At 42.0% G+C, this 20,192-nt stretch overlaps 1 protein-coding gene across 5 annotated transcripts in view; it reads right to left on the bottom strand.

The window, feature by feature from the left end:
• IFT80 (intraflagellar transport 80) overlaps nt 1-20,192 on the bottom strand; it is a 161,443-nt gene that overhangs the window by 89,818 nt on the left and 51,433 nt on the right. For 4 of the 5 annotated variants that reach the window (XM_030574965.1, XM_030574964.1, XM_030574967.1 and 1 more), the window contains exons 6-8: nt 12,708-12,817; nt 10,273-10,362; nt 6,931-7,068 (exon numbers count right to left, since the gene is read on the bottom strand). In XM_030574965.1, coding sequence (XP_030430825.1) covers nt 6,931-7,068; nt 10,273-10,362; nt 12,708-12,817 — 338 coding nt within the window. The remainder of the gene's footprint in view (nt 1-6,930; nt 7,069-10,272; nt 10,363-12,707; nt 12,818-20,192) is intronic. The other variant, XM_030574968.1, reaches the window with a different exon arrangement.

The following is a 20,192-nucleotide window of genomic DNA, read 5'->3' as shown; positions in this document are numbered from 1 at the left end:
ATTTCTGCCATAAGGACCGGAGCAGGGCCGACATGAAGTTGGACCCCTGATCTGTTAAGACCTCCTTGGGGAACCCCACCCAGCTGAAAATTGTCAGCAGCGCATCTGCCACTGTGTCTGCTTCGATAGAGGACAAGGCCACCGCCTCGGGGTAGCGAGTGGCAAAATCCACTACCACCAGGATGTATTTCTTCCCTGACCGGGTCATCTTGCTGAGGGGTCCCACTATGTCCATGGCCACCTTCTGGAAAGATTCTTCTATGATGGGTAAAGGCCTCAAAGCTGCTTTCCCCTTGTCCCGGGCCTTTCCCACCCTCTGGCAGGGGTCACAGGATTGGCAGTACTGTCGGACCTGGGTAAAGACCCCAGGCCAGTAAAAGTTCTGTAGCAGCCTCTGCCTGGTGCGCCGGATTCCCTGGTGCCTTGCGAGAGGGATGTCATGGGCCAGGTACAGCAGCTTGTGGCGAAACTTCTGGGGGACCACCAGCTGCCTCCTGATCCCCCATTACTCTACTTCCCCTGGGGGAGCCCATTCTCGGTACAGGAACCCCTTCTCCCACAGGAACCTCTCCTTGCAACCTCTCCTCATGGTCTGTACTGCACTGAGGTCAGCCCAGTCCCCGGGCTTCTGCAAGGATGGATCTTTCTACAACTCGGCCTGGAACTCAGCAGCTGGGACAGGGATGGGGACCGGCTCTCTCTTGCTGGTTGGGTCTGAGGCCGCAGCCTCTCTGAACCGTGCCCTTGGGCGTTCCCCGCTCCCTGGGTTAGGGTCCTGCACCTCGGGTTGAGTACCTTCCTCGTTGTCGGGGTGCAGTGCCCTTTGCCGACTCTGACTACAAGTCACGACCAGGGCACTCTGAGTGTTACTAGGCCAGTCCTCGAGGTCCCCTCCCATCAACACGTCCTTGGGCAAATATCGGTGTACCCCCAAATCCTTGGGGCCCCTCCTTGGCCCCCCACTTCAGGTGTACCCTTGCTACGGGCACCTTGAATGGGGTCCCGCCCATGCCCATCAGGGTCAGGTAGGTGTCGGGCACTATCCGATCTGAGGCCACCACCTTGGGCCGGGCCAGCGTCACCTCTGCGCCCGTCTCCCAGTACCCAGTGACCTTCCTCCCATCTACCTCCAGGGAAACAAAGCACTCTTTCCGGAGGGGCAGCCCCGCGCCCACCCAGTAAACCAAAAACCCGGAGCCTGGAGCATCCACAGGTGGTATGTTGCCAGCCCCCCTTTCCTGGGAATGTAGCCCCTCCTCCGATTGGGTTTTTACCCAGTCCACTCTCTGCGGGTTGGGTCTGCTTGGTCTGTCCCTGAGCTTGGGGCACTGGGCCCGTATGTGGCCTCGTTGGTCACAGCAATAGCAGCCCATGTCTCGTGGGTCCCCTTGAGTGGGTCGGAGGGACCTGACGCTGGATGTTCCCCTTTTGGAGGGGTTCTCCACAGGCCCCCTTTGGGAGGTCCCATGATGACTCTTTCTCTGCGTTGAGGCAGGCCTGCTCCTTCGAGACTCCTCCCTGCCATCCCCTGCCCGACTGTCCACAAATTGGTCGGCAGCTGGCCTGCGTGCTATGGGTTCTCCGGCTTCTGGTCCATCAACCACAGCCTCAAGTCGGACGGGCACTGCTCGTACAGATGCTCCAGTATGAATAGGTCAAGCAGGTCCTCTTTAGTTTGGGCCCCAGCTGTCCACTTGCGGGCATACCCCTGCGCCCGGTTGACCAGTTGTAGGTATGTGACCTCACGGGTTTTACGCTGGCTCCGGAACTTTTTCCGGTACATCTCAGGAGTCAGCCCAAACTCACGGAGCAGGGCCTGTTTGAACAGTTCGTAGTCCCCTGCCTCCGCCTCTTTCAGTTGGCTGTACACCTCCACGGCTGTGGAGTCCAGTAAAGGGGTGAGAACTGCGATCCTGTCTGCAGAGCCAACCCTGTGCAGCTCACAGACATTCTCAAAGGCCGTCAGGAAGGTATCTATGTCCTCCCCCTCCTTACGCAGGGGCAGCAAGTGCTTATCAAAGCTCTTTGTAGGCTTGGGTCCCCCCTCAATCACCACAGCCGGGGCCTCACTGCTCCTCAGCTGGGCCAGGTCCAGCTCATGTTTACGCTGTTTCTCCTTCTCCTCCCGCTCATGTTTACGCTGGTTCTCCTCATGTTTACGCTGGTTCTCCTCCTCCCGCTCACGCTGGCGCTGGTTCTCCTCATGTTTACGCTGCTTCACCTTCTCCTCCACCTCTTGCCTCTTTAACTCGAGCTCCTCCTGTTTCAGCTCCCTTTCATATTCCAGCCGCAACCGCTCCACGGATGCCGAGCGTCGCCGGGAGGATCCCCTGCTGGGGGGTGAGCTTCGCCGGGAGGCTCCCCTGCTGGCCGGAGGAGTCACGGTGTCCTCGGTATTCACTGGGCTCCTCCTCACCCTTCCCCTAGGCCTAGGAAGGGGGGGTCTCGGGAAGCCCTCGTCCGCTGACTGACCAGTCCCAGCAGGAACAGACACTGGTGCTTGTGCTGCATCTGCCCGGCTGCTTCCCTCAGAGACAGGGATCAGTTCATTCAAGCGATCTCCCTCCTCCAGCTGGGCAATCAGCTGGTCCTTGCTGAGCCTCCCCAGGCGCAGCCCTCTCTGCTTTCAAAGCTCCAGCAGGTCGCACTTGCGCCGCTTGGCATACATCTTCCTGCTGGGCACTCACAGGCCGGGGTGCTCGCCACTCCCCACGGTTTCCAGGGGGACCCCTAGTGCACCAGCCCTTCTTGAGGTCACCACCTCTCTGCCAGGGTCGAGCTGTAGACTCCTCTGTCCCTGGGACCGCTCGCTGCAATCCCCCGGGGGACCCTGTTACTGAAAACTCCTTCTCACTGGGCACACACTCCCAGGGGTTAATCACCCCTTCATTTTACTGCTCCCCAGTCACTTACTACAGGAAGCGTCGTCCACGGGGTGCAGTATCTCCCGCCGCTGCCACCAGTTGTCACGGAGTGTGGGGAGTCCAGTCCTGCACCCCTCTTCCTGGGTCCCACAGTGACTCTTGGCCAGCCAGTAAAACAGAAGGTTTATTGGACAACAGGAACATAGGTTACAGCAGAGCTTGCAGGCACAAGTCAGGACCCCTCCATAGAGTCCTTCTGGGCTTTCAGGGTGCTTGGATCCTAGCTAGGATACCCTGAATTCCGCCCACACAGCCCCAAGCCCAAACTCAAACTGCTTCCCTCCTGCCAGTCCCTTCCTTTGTCCCTCTTCCTGGGCAAAGGTGTTGACCTTTTTCCTCCCTTACCTAGCTCAGGTTACAGGCTCTGGTGTGGTCCATCCCCTAAAGTCCTCCCCTGCTCTCTCATTCCCCACACAGACAGCCCCTACTCCATCACAGTATGCATACACATTTTTCAATCTGTATAGTATTTTTGTATTTTAAATTCAAAGAGCATTTATATAACAAATACCAGAAAGTAAAATATTAACAAAAAATCACTGGTGGAAACTGGGAAGAATTTAACAGATACAGATTTCTGCTGTTTGATTTATATAAATATTTATTAATCAGCAAGTTTAATTTTTAATGCTAGACATTATTTTTGATTTAGCACCAACTATTAAGAAAGCTTCTGGTCAGGTCAAGGTCATGTCTCCCACTAGCAAAGATAGTCTGTGTTTGTTAAGGGAATTCACCTCCTTAACTTATCTAACTGACCCTTCTTCTCAAATTGGTACTGATATTAAGTGACACAATGTTTTAAACAGCGATAGACCAGTCTGTTTCTAGAGCTAGGTTTGCAGAATATTGTATCATGTCACAGTGACCGTTCTTAAAGATTATTATAAACAATAAAGCATAGTATTTTCTGAGGAAGGAAATGATATAAACTGATACATTTTTTCAAAACCAAACCAAACCAACAAACAAAAACTTGGCCACGAAGTCTTTACAGCTGCTAAGGTGCACATTCAACCCTACTGAGTTCTGAAGAAATACTCTACATAACTGATTCATCCTCCAGACTATCATGGTGCCGAGCTCAAAATAGTTCAAGAATATAAGACATCGAGCTTCTTAGCAGTATTGCTTTCTATATGTGTTAGAATATAATACATTTTTAGAATAAGAAAAAGGCCGCCTGTCCTTTCTGATCCAACATGTCTAGCCCTTAGCATTCTTAATCCCATATTTGTGCTTGTACAGTATGCCTTTCAATTGCCTGTTCTAACGATAGATAAAATAAACGTTCTATTCAAAATTGGATATAGAAAAGAACAAGTTGTGTTCAGGCTACTGTATGTGCTGTACCGACTCCTAAGAAATATTTTATTCCAATACAACTAAAATATTTTTTGACAAAGCAAATGCCTATAGGTAAGCAGGGAAGTTGTATACTAGGATCTACTTTTCTTAAAAAGGATAAGTTATATTGGGAATACCATTAAACAATATAATTTGCAAACATACATTTTTTTTAAATTACTGAAACCTTAGTCTACTTTGGATTCTTTGTGGCCAATATGCAGTCCCCATCAGATCTGAAAATGCTAATAATATTCTTAGAGAAGAGAGAATATTTCTTACCTGGAATTCAGCTTCTTGGAAGAATCATCTTACAGGAGTCGCACTCTTGGGTCTTGCTCTCAATAACAAACAGGGCAGAATTTCCAGAGCTTAATATATTTTTCAACCCTAAGGCAGTGGTAATTGTGGCCTGCATGCTATCCTACCTCCATATGTGGACCAACCCCCCACACACTCCAAAACCTTCCGGTGAGTTCCTAAATTGCATGGGAAAGAAGAGCTCACCAAAATAAACCATTTGAAAAAAAACTGTATCACCAAAACTCCAACAAAACAAAAACACCTACCATTTAATGAAACAAAACAAATCAAAAACAAAAAAAAACCTCCTAAAGAAAATACATTAGAATCTGAGGGGAGGCAGGAGGGTGTATGTGAGAGAGAAAAATAATACTGTCTAATATTTTCAAAGAGGCAGAATTACAAGTGATCAATTTTCCTTTCTTTAAAGATAATCACCACCAGATTCTTGCTTATGAAGAGTAAGTAGCTCAAGGGATTTCTAAAAACAAGAATGATAAAACAGAAACAAGCAGCAAGAAAAGGCAAATAACCTCAGCTTCAAACCTGGAGGATCAGCCTAGTTTAGTCATCACAAACTGCTTCGATCCAAATTCTAATAGTGCTTCCATCCAGATTCTAAAAATACAGCACCAGAACGGAAAGGGGGATATGGTGATTGTTTTGGATTTGCTTGGCATTAAGGACTATAGTAGAGATATGTCAAAGAGTCAATATCTCTCTCTTTGTGCCACCTACGCTCAGTACTTTTGCAGAGGAAATGCTTCCTCAAAACAGTTGAATTTTAGTACTAGCATGCTGGTGCATCAATATACTCAGAGCAAATCACCAGTATATTTCAGAGAACTCTGCTTCAACACAGATAGTTCAATTCACTTCAAGATAACTGATGAAGTGGATCTGCTGGCCTTATGGGAAAGCTACATCTATGTTCACAGGAGTGGGGCCAACAAAGACTCAGAATGCTCTGCCTGAAGGAGCAAGCCTCTGGAGCTAACTGCAGAATGGACATATGGGAGTCTCTCAAGGGTACCTACAAGAAGGATTGTGTGTGTTCCTCGGGAAACTTGATGGCTCTAGGTAACATTTCAAGGCACACCTTACATTTATACACGTCTTACTCAACTCCAAGGCAGAGGATGCAGAAGTCAAGCGCGTTCATGATTGACATCCTTTGGCCTAATTGACATTTCTTGAAGGTTCTTACCTCTTTTAGGATTAAAGGAGAGGTTGACTTGCTGAAATAAATAAATGTGTGAAAAAATTTCTTTGGACACTTACTTGGCACTTCAAACTTCCAAATCAATGTGCCAAAAACTATCTCAAAGTACTAGCAGAATGGGCTCATGTGTTGGAAGAGTGTGCCAAAGCAACTGTAGAGTGCAGTGTGAAGAAAATCAAAATGTGTTCTGATGAAAATGCCCTAAAATACTACAAGTTTTGAAGTGTTAAACTCAGTGAAGTGATAAAACGCCACCGAGAAAAGAGAGATAGGGAGTAAGCCAAGAATCCCAACTCATTCAGGTCTGATGCAATGTGATGGGCTGGCAAGAACTTTGAACAAAACGCTGCAGATCCGCAGAGACAATCTTGTCAGTCAGTGCTCTGACGTTACCTAGTCTAAAATACCAAAGAAGCTACATGAAACTGAATTAAGTTTTAACAGGAGACTAACCAAAAAACTAGGTAAACAACAAGAACAAAATACCTGAAGAGAAAAGCTGAAAGTCAAAAGAACAGAGTATAATTGTCTGATGAAAGTCAGGGACAGCTCCTTCAGAGACTTCAGTCTTCGAGCATAGTTGAGATAATGGTTACAAGGTTCTAGAGGGTGAGGCAGCAGCAGCTGATGGATGGACAAGGGGCTGAGATGAGGGAGAACTTCCACGTGCTGGCTACTACTACAACCACTAATTTTGTGAGGCAAACCCTTCTATCTAGCTATGGAAGAATGAGAAGCCAGAGTGAAACTCCAGTGTAGATGGTATCTTTAAACGATAAATGATAAGAATTATACACTGATCTGGTAAAAAATCTGCAAAATATAATTGTGAAGCATAAAATAATGAAGATGTAACAACTAAATGTATGATGAAAGAAGGGCAAAATACAATAGTTGACCCTGCACAAAACTGTAAAGTGTTCATAAGGCACCATTAAATACAGACAAATGCATCAAACAGGCTAAGGAGACAATCACTCTGCCAGAAGCACCTGAGGGAAAGATACTAAAAAGCCAGGACTATTCTCTACAAATGAAAATATGTTTATACATGTGTGTTCTCTGGAATACTTACTATATTTTTAATAAATTTGCACAACATTACATCTCTTCTTTGTCAGAGCTGTTACTTACCCCAGTTTTATCACATAGGCGCAAAGTATGAAAAGACCCCACAGCAAATAATTCTCCATCCGGAGCCCAGGCAACAGATGTTATAGGATAATCATGAGGCTGAGAGCTGTACAGTAGACGACCATAACTATCCCACACCTCAGAAAGAAAAAATAAATTTGGACATATTTTATTTTAGAGGCATCATTCTTCTTATTTTGGACTTCTTATTTTAGAGACATCATTTCCTCAGCTGAAAATATTTTTAAGTTGTAGAAATATGTTTATTTTTTAAACAAACTGTGACATTAAAAAAGATATCTAATGCATTTAACAGTTGGGTGTGTGTGTGTGTGTGTGTGCGTGTGCGTGTGTTTATAGTATATGCACAATATAACATCTGGGCCCAATCCTGCATACTTTGCATGCCCAAATCTCCCAATAAAGTCAAGTTTGGGCCCTTCTTTTGTGTATCCTCTCAAGATTTTATAGCCACAAATGCTCTGTAAAATCGAATTCCTATTTCTAAGTTATTCTAATGCATTCTCCTCCATCTACTTGGAAAACCAGCTCTCCGCAAAAATAATTTTTACCTGAAGTTGGATTTGTTTTGCTAAAATATGAGAAATATTATATTGATGTCTGCATTGTGCACTATTAACTAGGTGTTTCTTGGTGAATTACTGTATGTTTTTTCCTAGACCTGTATGTTTCCTAAATACTTTTGATCATTCTATTTGTATAGTAATATCAAATATAAAATCTCATGCACATCAACTATCAACAGCCAGTCAGCAATCAAGCCAGGGGACAGTGAACAGAATCTTTATGGCTGTATATGCTCACACGTCTCACAACCTGAGGACCAAAGGCATCGAAATTATTTATGCAGAAATGCCGTGGGATTCACTTCTGTAATGCAAAATAACTGTTACCTCAGTTTTATGATTCTTTATTTTTGTTGTAAACATTTTTCACCAATATAAGCAAGGGGATGCCAAATATGTGTGGAACATAGGTAACTTTGGGACTAAAATGAGTGATATTTTTTGAAATGGAAATATATACCTCTCACATATCCTTCATCTCATTTCCCAAGCTGTTAATGTGAGGTGTGAAGTAAGTGTAAGACTCTTACTGCTGAATCTTAAAATTACTAAAACTACAGTATTATTATCTTTCTTCATAAAAAAAGTTGATAATGAGGTTCTCAGTGTAATTTGGAAATCCTCCAATGACACTGCCAGTAGAATGCCAGCAAGAACACTTTATGCATTAGTAACGTATAAGTTTATAAAAGTAGTCATATTGATGAGTTTTTTCTATTAATTAAAGTACAAATTAAGTTTTTATTAAAACGTATTATCTAGTTAAATGATCTTAGACTGACATGAAAAAAATGTGTTTTTGAAATGAGAGCAATTGCTACAAAAGTCCTTTTATTATTTCTCTTTTTTAAGTTTCTCTTTGCTTAGGCTGAGCTCTAATAGTTTGTGTAGGGCAGGAAAAGTAGTCGAGGTTATATGGGGTTGGCTAATATATTTTAGACAAATGTATTAGTTCTCCTTTCTCCGTTCTTTTTCTTTACAATTCACTGTGTTCTTAATGTATCTTATTCTTTCTTCTTCTCCGTTCTCATTTCATACCAATCAGTAAAATCTTCACAGAATATTGTTAACTCTCACTTCAGTACGATAGTCACTTCTTTATAACTTTACTTCTATTTTCCCTCCTAAATATAGCAGATGAAATTTAAACATTAACGTTTCTTACGTTTTCCACCAATTTTTCATATCAAATGACATTTCAAACAAATGATTCCTTAGAATGTGTTAACTATTTATGCTAAACAATTTGTTCCACCTTGCATTTAGCTGTGACACTCTCAGTACTTTTCTCAGATCTGAAGAAGAGTTCTGTGTAGCTCAAAAGCTTGTCACTTTCACCAACAAAAGTTGGTCCCACCCTGTCTCTTTAATTTCTTTCTATAAAATTTGAGCTTTGTACATTTTTATTTTGCTGTACATTATGTTTATGAAAAAAATAAAATCAGAGTAATTACAATCTACTGGCCCAATTCATACTCTCCAGAACCACATGGAGGGATCATCAACATGCAGATTTCCTCTTGCCCTGGATCTTCTACCATACCCTTCATCAGCTCACAGTTCCCCAGTTTCCAGACCCTGCAGTAGACTCACTACAGAACTCCCAGGTCTGTGCAGAGGGTAGAAGAGAACTTGGAGGAAGCTGGGAAGGTGTAAGTTGCCTGGGAACATGACTGCAATGGGGATAAAATGCACATCAGTCCCCCTCTTAGGAATTATAGCTGGAGGCCACATATTCCTCCTCCCCCAGGGACCTGGAACAAACCATGCCAGGGAGGATGTATTTCCTGGGAAAGTATCTCTACTGGAGCTATGCTGGAAGGAAATCTGAATGGGGAAGGGTTGGTGGCTTTTGAAGGCTTATGGTGTCAGTGCAACAGCAAGGGCAGAGAGTTTCTGTTAAAGATGGCCCTTGGCCTCCTGTCAGTTCCCAGGTATTTGCCAGGTCTGGGCAGATTATTTACAGGTGGCAAACCTTGCCCTTCAACAGCATGATGAAGAGGGATCTCAGTGAATTCCCTTATTCCACAGAGTGGATAATCTGGGACATTATAACTAGTATATTAGCAGGGAGTCCATTCATAGTATGCATAGAGAAGATTTAAACAGAATGACTATATAATTCAAAAGATTTTTTTAAAATCACAGCACATAAATGAGAGACTGTTAGAACTCAGATATCAACTAATTAAAGTAAGTTTACAATTAAGGGGGAAAACAAAACATGCACTCTCTATTACTGACAAAGAACAGTGTGCCATCTCTACAATTTTCCTAAGGATCTCATCTGTATTTAGGTAACAGGATAAACTGTGTTTCCCCTTTAATTGTAATTTCTTTACTTTTCCCAGTTATATCTTAGTCTTAATATTCCCTCAGCAGCTAGGGCTTGTCTACCTGGTATAGAAATGCATGCTAGAGGGGTGCAAAGTGTAGAGTGCTCTAAAGTGTTGTGCTCTAATTGCTCCGTATAAACCCTGCTGTTGCGATCTAAAAGGTACCTAGCAAGCGCTGAAGTCCCATTTGAAATAGTACTATGTTAACATGTATTAGGAATCTTTTTGTTCAGTGTAGTTGTCATTTCCTGAAAACCTTCAAATTTCACTGACATTTTTCTGTCTAATTGGATTTGAGTTTGAAAGGTCTTGGGAAGGTTGGAGAAAGTCAGTAGTGCCTAGTATTGTTACTCAGTTGCTGCTTTAAATATTTATTTAAATATTTTAATCCACTGTAATTAAAGTTAAACAATACACACCTTATATTTACAGTCTTCACCAGCAGACAGGATAAGGTCATTGACTGAGTTCCAATCAAGTTTTAAAATAACTCCATCATGGGCTTTCCACTGACAGGAAAAGAAATAAATTAAGTATACACTTAAATCTAGCAATTGCTTTTACTATTATTTTTAGTATTTATTGTTTTTTATTCTGGTAACATTTACAGGCCCCAGTCAGGATCAGATTCCAATTGTGCTTAGCACTATACAAACACAGTAGATGTGGTCTCTTCCTGCAGAGACTTACAATTTAATTTAACGTAACACACAATAAGGGGGAGTGAGGACAAGGGTAATAATGAGGTTATGTACTTATATTATGTCTCTGAGTCTCCACAATTTGGTTGCTCCATACTACAATAGGATTTTTTATTTATTTATTTTTAAAGCCTCTGCATCGTCCTTCTTTTTTATTAAAAAAATTGAAGTATATTTCTGTTTATTTGAAATTTCTGATTTTTTTATTTTAAACCTCTGCTTGTTACTATTTAGTCCTCTCCCTAATTTTTTTCAACATTGGTTTATATCTGTCCTTTAATCTTTTTAAACATGGATCTATTTCTATTTCTTAAACTCCATTTAAATTCCAAAAAAGCCATTTATGTGTGTCCCTACTTCCCTTAAAATATCATTTTTCACTCATTTTTACTGCTTACTTCTATCAGTAGACAGCTTTATTGAGAATATTAACGTGATATGTTAATATATGAGGTAAACTCTACATAACTATTTATACCTTATAGATTCTTGAGCCCAAAGACTGGCCATATTACTGATATCTTACTAGTGAAAAACCTTTCAACATGCTCCTCAAATAACAGTTGTGCAAAGAAACTAGTGATTTGCTCTGAGTATATTGATGTACCAGGACGCCCCCAGCCTCACCAAATGGAGGGGGCATCAGGGTCACAGCAGCTGTCCCTGATTGCAATCTTGTGTTCGAGCAGTGTGCATGCTCCCAGACAGGAGACGCAGACAGCTGCATGGCAGGGCTGGGAGCAGTGCAGCTTTGCCAGAGGAGCTGCCAGCATCAGGTGCTGGCTCCTGGGAGCGGCAGCCCCACATTCTGCTCCTTTCACCACTGCAGTTCCTGGGAAAGCCATGCGGTTCTGTGGATATAAATTTGTATCTGTGCAGGGCTCTACCCATATATTAGCTCCACCACAAGACTGGATCTTATCTCTTCTGCATTTGAATCAAGCAGTTTCCTCCTCTACACTGCCTAGGACCAGAACAGGGACAACAAATTCCCCTCCCTGATTTCAATTTTGTGCCTGGCTCTGTGCACAGTTGCAAGGCGAGTCCTGACCAGTCTAAGGGCTGGTCCACACTAGGGGGGGGAAATCGATCTTAGATACGCAACTTCAGCTACGTGAATAACGTAGCTGAAGTCGAATATCTAAGATCGGATTACTCACCCGTCCACACCGCGTGGGATCGATGTTCGCGGCTCTCCGTGTCGATTCCGGAACTCCGTTGGGGTTGATGGAGTTCCGGAATCGATATAAGCGCTCGGGGATCGATATATCGTATCTAGATTAGACGCGATATATCGATCCCCGAGCAATCGATTTTAACCCGCCAATACGGCGGGTAGTCTGGACGTGGCCTCAGGCTGGATATGCTCAGCGTAGACAGAATCTTTAGGGAATTTACCTATGAAGCTCTAGCAGGTCTTGAGTGAATATGTGCAAGTGCTATTTTTCAAATGCTTATAACTCAGCCAGATTTGGATGGATCTTCACAGAGACCATAAAAGGCATATATATCTGACACAGAGGCTACCGCCTTTCAAATTTCAATTCCCCTTTCCAAAGCAAGTGAGCACTGAAGCATCTCAAAGAAAAGGTTAGCAAATTTTTTAATATGTGCAAAACAACATATTTTCCTTAGCCAGAAATGAAATTTTCCAACATTTTGTAGCCCAAATGGTTAAGATTTGGCTAATATATAAGCAACTCAAAACAATCTTATAATTGAAAGTGGCAAGCAACCTTAATAACGGGCAGTGCTACCACCTATGATATTACAGTTAAAATAAAATCTGAATTTTGACTAAATAAAGGACATATATAAATGGCCCAAGCAAGGTATGGCTTGCAATGGAAGCTTCACAACACATCTTCACCAATACATTTCAGTCTTGGTTTGCAGCGCATCTATAATTCCAGGCCTCAATCCTGCAGATTTATATGCAAGCTTTACTTTAGGAAATGTGAGTAATCCCACTGACTTCCTAGCAGGGTTGGAGCCCTAGTCTTTATTCTTTCTAGTTTTTATTTAATTGTAGTTTTAAATCACTGCCCATTCCAAATTGTGTGGTAGTTTAGTTGTATAAAACTTATATGAAACTTTATATTACTTGCAAAATATCACTGAAGCCTGATATGTAAATTTTATATTAATGATACCTGTAAAACTTTAGCATTTGGTTGAAGAGGTTTAATAATCAGCTGCTTCCCTGACGTATAGAGAACCTTTTCTGAATCAGGGCCCCATGCTACTGAGTAAACTGGTGTTCCTGTAGAAAGATACAATTTTTTCTGTCTTATAAAGATGATTTGAAAAACACATGCAGAAATTATTAAAGGTACTTAAAATGATTAATAAAACAAAATGTTGCTGAAACATTTGAAATTTTTATATACTGAAGACATAAAACAGAGCTGTTTTAATACTGTTAGCAGAAATAATTTCAATATATTTACTAAATACCTTATTGATATTTAAGAACAACTGTGGTGCTAAACAGCACAATTTAACAAGGCAAATCTACCTGCTTCTATTGGTGATTCTACTGGGTGGCTACAGTAGTGAAGATGAATCCAGTAGGCTAACTCTTACAAGTCTTTAAAAGATGTAAGCAGGGACCTTACAAAAGAATGATATCTCTCCACTTTTTCTTTCCTACTGGCAGCTCTTCAGAGAATTATCATCTCTGTGCTCCCATCAAGTGGGCTAATTGCTGCCACGGGAAGAGGTTATAGATGACTGCTACCCGGTTGGTGCAGGAGAGAGAAAACTGTCCCCCATCTAAAAGGAGTGGGAGGAGACCATCCTCTGTCCTTCACACTAACTTAACTGCAGCTCTGGCCATCTTTAGTGGCTTCCACGATAGTGCACACAGCCACAGAAGCAGTGATACCATCAACATCTAAAGAAATTGTCTGGCCCCTGAGGAAGTGACAAATCCCACTGCATATAGAAATAAAAACATAAGATGGTGAAATTCTGGCAAGATTGTCATCTGATGGTTGTACATTGGCTTATATGGAATGAATTATTGGTCTCATTTCAATTACAAGTATATAGGTGCCCATGTCACTTTTAGCTCTAAATGGCATCCTTGAAAGCAGCCTTATCAAAGGTCAAAGATTAAATGGGTATGAAAATTGAACTATTACACCTCTACCCCGATATAACGCTGTCCTCAGGAGCCAAAAATCTTGAAACTGAGTTATGGTGAACTTGCTTTGATCCGCTGGAGCATGCAGCCACCACCCCTCCCCGCTGCGCTGCTTTACCGCGATATAGCTGAATTCGTGTCATATCAGGTCGCGTTATATCGGGGTAGAGGTGTATTTTTAAACACATTTGTATATACATACCACTTTATGTACAAACGCAGTCCCTGCCCCTTATGGTTTACAGTCTGAATTTAAACATGACTTGACAACTACTGACAAATAATGAGGCTTTAGAAGGGAAGGCACAGAATAGAATAATATTAGGTTGTTGCTTTTGTCATAAAAAGATAGTTAAGGGTTAATGTCTCTTTTACCTGTAAAGGGTTAACAAACAGGGAACCAAACACCTGACCAGGGGACCAATCAGGAGACAAGATACTTTCAAATCTCGGTGGAGGGAAGCCTTTGTTTGTGTTTTTTGGGTTTTGCTTTGTTCTCTCTGGGCTCTGAGAGTGACCACACGTACCTACAGGCTCTCTAATCTTCTATTCCAATTTTGTAAGTACAAAGGTAGAAAGGCGGTTTAGTCTTTTTATTTGTTTTTCTTTATTTGCAAATGTGTATTTGGCTGAAAGTAATTTAAATTGTATTTCTGCTGGAGGAGGCTGTTTCTCCAATTTCTATAAGCTGACAGACCCTGTAACTTTTTTCTTTCTTTTTATTAAAAGTTTTGCTTTAAGACCTGTCTGATTTTTTTCCCCTTGTTGAGGCTCAAGGGAACTGAGTCTGTACTCACCAGGGAATTGGTGGGGAAAAGGGAAAGGTGAATTTCCTCTTTGTTTTAGATTCACGGAGTTTGAATCTGTATTGCCTCTGGGTGAAGGGAAAAGGGGGGGGAGGAAGGGATCATTCCTCTCCGTGTGGTGATTCAAGGAGTTTGAATCATGGTGATCTCCTAGTGTACCCAGGGTGGAAAGGAGCTGGGAGGAAGGGAGAAGGGGGAAGGAAAATGGTTTATTCCCCTTTGTTGTGAGACTCAAGGAATTTGGATCTTGGGGGCCCCCAGGGAAGGTTTTGGGGGATACCAGAGTTTATCAGGCACTCTACTCTAAGTCCTGATTGGTGGCAGCACTACAGGATCTAAGCTGGTAATTAAGCTTAGGGGAATTCATGCTAGTACTCATATTTTGGACGCTAAGGTTCAGAATTGGGAATTATACTATGACAGCTTTGGTTATCCATGTGCCCATCTTGATGGTTCTGTGTTTTATAAAATGTTTTTGTTGGCTTATTTATGGACTAGCTACAGAAAGTTGTGATGGTTATGGTCCATATTGATCAGATCCAGAACACTGGTGGAGTGATGGTAAGAGAGCTTACACTGCCACTGTCCAAGCTATATACACTGCATATTCTGTGGAAATGTGTGGAAGTTTCAATCTTCAGGTTTATGAGTCTGGTGTCTTTCATCAGTGGTGAATTCATTTAATTTTTAAAAAATAACCCTGATGCAGTGCCATGTAGGTTGTTAAATATTATAAAATCAAGACATATGTCCTTGCAAGGTCAATGATTAACATAATTCATTTAAAATGAAACCCTGGTCCCACTGACTTCAATGGACATCTTGCCATTGATTTCAATCTGGAGTTGAACCACAGACTTAGTCATGCAAAGCTTTGTATTCCATTATTACTAATATCTTGGTGCAGCTGCATTATTCTTTATCAAGTGTTTAAACATATATTGAGGCTTCAATCAGCTATAATGCATTGAAGTACAACTCTGTTCTGATCAGACTTACCAACTGTGAAAATGAAAGAATATTGTACCTGCCTTCGAAAGCTGCATTAGTGAACAGAGGGTCAGGAAACCCAGAAAAGACCATTTCTGACAGACTCATTATTTCACTATTGATTTTTCCCCCTAAAATTTGAAGGAAGTTCCATTATTCTACTTCTTCATGTTTCTGACCCAGAATCTGAGAGATTCACATTTACATCAGGATTGTACCTGAATTTCAATTTACAGCTAAGTATCAAATAATCAGACAAAATGAGGTAAAATGTGAGCAGATCAAGACAACATGCTTGTTAAAACATAAGTTACCTATTCATACTAGCACTCCCATCATTTCTACCCTGGGTAATAGTGCAAAACTGTGAAAATGAAAAAAGATGTTAGCATACTTATAGGGTAACATTTTCAAAAGCACTTACGTGACTTAAGAGCCAAAGTCTCATTTGCAAAAATGACCTAGGCACTGAGTGAGTTAGAGTGTTAAGTTGCTTTTGAAAATTTTACCCATATCATCTGGGGTCCTCTTTCATATCTTAGCATCAAGCAGCCTTCAGATTTTTTCTTCTCTATAAGGAAATGCTTTTACCCCTGCATTTGCCTGCTCCATTTCTGCTGCCCTTCCTCAGTGTTTGAACAGAGATGTTGCCCAAGAAATCCCTTTCCTGTGCTGCCTGTTGGCCAGAACTGACACAAGTCTTCTAGTAAAGTTGTGGAGTGGCATCAGAAAGACCCATAACTTGGAGAAATGTACCTAAAATGACAGTTTTATGTTTAGTGAACAGGAAAGAAATGAAGAGGCAAAGAAGTTAGTCGAGTGTGCTACAAATCACTTCGTGGTTTGCAGACTGAATTCCTTAATGACATTCTCATTAAAAGTTCTTGCTACCAAATGCTGTTCTGCCTTCAGAACTGTCTGCATTAATAATGAGGGACTCCACTTGCAAGTTATTCACATGAAATATTGTTCTCATGTCACTGTCACATACAGCGGTTCCATGCTAGGGGGGAGGGGGAGAGAGAGAGAGAGTGCGCGCAGCTCGCCACAAAAATAATAGAGCAGCCCCATTTAATGCATTGCTAAGAATCATAGGATAACCCACCAGTAATGCATCACAGCACATGGGCTATTACACTACCACTGTAGATGAAGAAACATGGGTCTGGAGGAATAGGCTTTGCAGTTGAGATGCTCAACCTGTGCTAAGCTAGTCCAGGCTAATTGCAATAAAGGTTTACCCCAGAGTACAACTGCATTTTACATTGCAAGAAATAACAAGAATGGTCTATCTTTCCACCATAAGAGTTGACTTACATTTTAACCATCATGTCTCACTCTGCTCACATTTTACCTCATTTTATCTGTTTGATACTTAGCTGTAAATTGAAATTCAGGTACAATCCTGAGGTAAAAGTGAATCTCTCAGATTCTGGGTCAGAAACATGAAGTGGAATAGTGGAGCTTCCTTCATAAGTTTTGGGTTTTTTTTGTTCTGTTTTGTTTCTGGGGGTTGGAGGGGAGAGTACAGTGATCAAGGGCAATAACAAGTGAATGAAATGGATAAAACATTTAAGCAATGATAATTCTACCACCTTTTAATAAGATGACAGAAGATGACACAAAGATGATAGCAGATGAATCAAAATTATTCAAGATCGTTAAGTCCAAAGCTGACTACAGTGTTACAAGGGATCTCACAAAACTAGGTTACTGGGCAAATGAAATTGCCAGATGAAATTCAACATTGATAAGTGCAAAGTAATGCACACTGGAAAATATAATCTCAACTACACATATATAATGGGTTTCTACTAAAAAAACAAACAAACAAAAAAAGACATTGGCTTCACCAGTGCGCAGCAGCAATCAAAAAGGCAAATGGAATATTAGGAACAATTAGGAAAGGAACAGAAAATAAGACAGAAAATATCATACTGCCACTATATAAATCCATCGTGCACTCGCATTTTCAGTACTGTGTCCAGTTCTGGTTGCCCCATCTCAAAAAGTATATAGTGTAACTGCCAAAGATTCAGAGAAAAGCAACAAAGATGATTACGGGTATCGAACAGCTTCCATAACAGGAGAGACTAAAAAGATTATGGCTGTCACCCTAGAAAAGAGATGACACCAGGGGTGGGGGAGAGATATCATGAGAGGTTTATAAAATCATGAATATTGTGGGGGGAAAAGCGTTATTTACTCTTTCCCACAATACAAAAAACAGGAGTCACTGGATGAAATTAATAGGCAGTAGGGTTTAAAACAAACAATAAGTACCTTTTCCACACAACACACAATTAACCTATGGAACTCACTTCCATGGGATGTTGTGATGGACAAATGTATAACTGGGCTCAAAAAAGAACTAAATAAGCTTACAGAAGATAGGGCCATCAATGGCTATTAGCCAAGATGGTCAGGAATATAACTCCATACTCAGGGCAACCCTAAACCTCTGACTGCCAGAAGCCAGGAGGGGAAGACAGGGATGGGATCACTCCAACTCCAACTCCAACTCTCCCTTAAGCTCTAGTACCGGCCATTTTTGGAGTCAAGATACTGGACTAGGTGGACCACTGGTCCAAACCATTATGGCTGTTCTTATGATAAACTAAAAGAAAATTTAACACAATGAACATAATATAATTACTTAATGTTATAGCTAGTATAAGATCCTAACAATTCCCAGTCAAGTCTGTGGGAACAGAGTCAGCTGTCAGTCAATTTAGAATAATCTATTGGGGCCTGATCCTGTAAAGTGGATGCTGAAGGGATGCCATGTCTTGCAGTATCTTGCCCTAGATCAAACATAAACTGAAAGCAGAAGTAAAAGAAAGTTAAGATAGTCATTCACTGGTACAATACATTAGAAGCAAGAGGAAGACCAAGGACAGGGTAGGCCCACTGCTCAGTAAGGAGGGGGAAACAGTAACGGGAGACTTGGAAATGGCAGAGATGCTTAATGACTTCTTTGTTTCGGTCTTCACTGGAAAGTCTGAAGGAAGGTCTAATATAGTGAATGCTTACGGGAAGAGGGTAGGTTTAGAAGATGAAATAAAAAAAGGGGAAGTAAAAAAAAATTAGATGCCTGCAAGTCACCAGGGCCTGATGAAATGCATCCTAGAATACTCAAGGAGTTAATAGAGGAGGTATCTGAGCCTCTAGCTATTATCTTTGGGAAATCATGGGAGACGGGGGAGATTCCAGAAGACTGGAAGGGGGCAAATATTGTGCCCATCTATAAAAAGGGAAATAAAAACAACCCAGGTGTCATAAACAGATAGCTAAGGGTTAATGTCTCTTACACCTGGAAAGAAGTACCTGAAACACCTGACCAGAGGACCAATCAGGAAACCAGACTTTTTCAGATCTGGGTGGAGGGAAGTTTGTGTCTGAGTCCTTTGTTTTTTGGTCTTCTGCCTATCTTCCTCTCGGCTAAGGGAAGGATTTCTCTATTTCCTTCTCTTCACTTTCTTTTTGTTGTTTTTCCATTTCTCGGCGGTGGGACATGTCTTCTTCTTCTTGTTTCCTTCTGTGTGCCACCTCTTCTTCTTTTTGTTTACGTCGGTGGGCCACCTCTTCTTCTTCTAGTTTTCTTTTGTGGGCTGCCTCTTTGGCTGCTTGTTCTCTTTTGTAGGCTGCCAGTTTGATGCTTTCTTCCTTTTCTTTTAGCTCTAGTTGTCGCCTGTGTTCAGCTTTTTTGATTTGTCCTTCTGCCTCCCTTTTTTCCTTGGAAGTCATGGTTCCTGTTTTCTTGTGTTGGGGTGCCCTCCGGTGTTTATTGTCTGAACTGCAGGCTCTGTTGCCTCCTGGCATCTGCCTAGCAACAGTGCCTTTTTTCCTTTCTTTCTCTAGCTAATCTTTTGAATGTAAAGTAAACCAGAAAAACCACTTTATTTGCATGTGTATAGTGCTGGTATTTGACTCCTAATGGGAGTGCTATTGTGTCACAAAAGACCCTTTTGTCACAGCTTAATGGTACCTTGCTTAATATGCAAGCCAGAAACTGCAAGAGAGAGCAGAGAAAAAAAAATTCTCTCTGGTTCCTTTTAAAATCAAACTGTTTATCTCTGCTTAAAAGCCCCTAGCAGAGAAAAGAAAAATATAATATTCCTACTGGCTTCTGGATTTTATCTATCCCACCGCTGCCACCATATCATAACCTAGTCCCAGATTTGGACCTTAGCGTCCAAAATATGGGGGTTAGCCTGAAAACCTCCAAGCTTAGTTACCAGCTTGGACCTGGTAAAGCAGCCACCACCCAAAAAATTAGAGTGTTTTGGGGCACTCTGGTCCCCCCAAACCTTCCCTGGGGACCCCAAGACCCAAATCCCTTGAGTCTCACAACAAAGGGAAATAAACCTTTTCCCTTCCCCCCCTCCAGGTGTTCCTAGAGAGACACACAGAAGCAAGCTCCGTGAATCTAAACAGAGGGATTCCACCCTCCCCGTTCCCAGCCTTGGAAAACAGAAGTACCGAGAGCTAATCTCTCTTCCCCCCTCACCCAGAGGGAATGCAAAGTCAGCTAGTAAATCTAACACACATAGATTTCCCCCTGACTTCTTCCTCCCACCAATTCCCTGGTGAGCACAGACTCAATTCCCTGGAGTTCCCCACTAAAGAAAAACTCCAACAGGTCTTAAAAAGAAAGCTTTATATAAAAAGAAAAGAAAAATACATAAAAATGG

This window comes from Gopherus evgoodei, chromosome 9 (genome assembly GCF_007399415.2).
Source record: "Gopherus evgoodei ecotype Sinaloan lineage chromosome 9, rGopEvg1_v1.p, whole genome shotgun sequence".
NCBI classification, from domain to species: domain Eukaryota; kingdom Metazoa; phylum Chordata; order Testudines; family Testudinidae; genus Gopherus; species Gopherus evgoodei.
The sequence above is the reverse complement of the archived record's forward strand: the minus strand, read 5'-3'. Positions and strand labels throughout refer to the sequence as shown.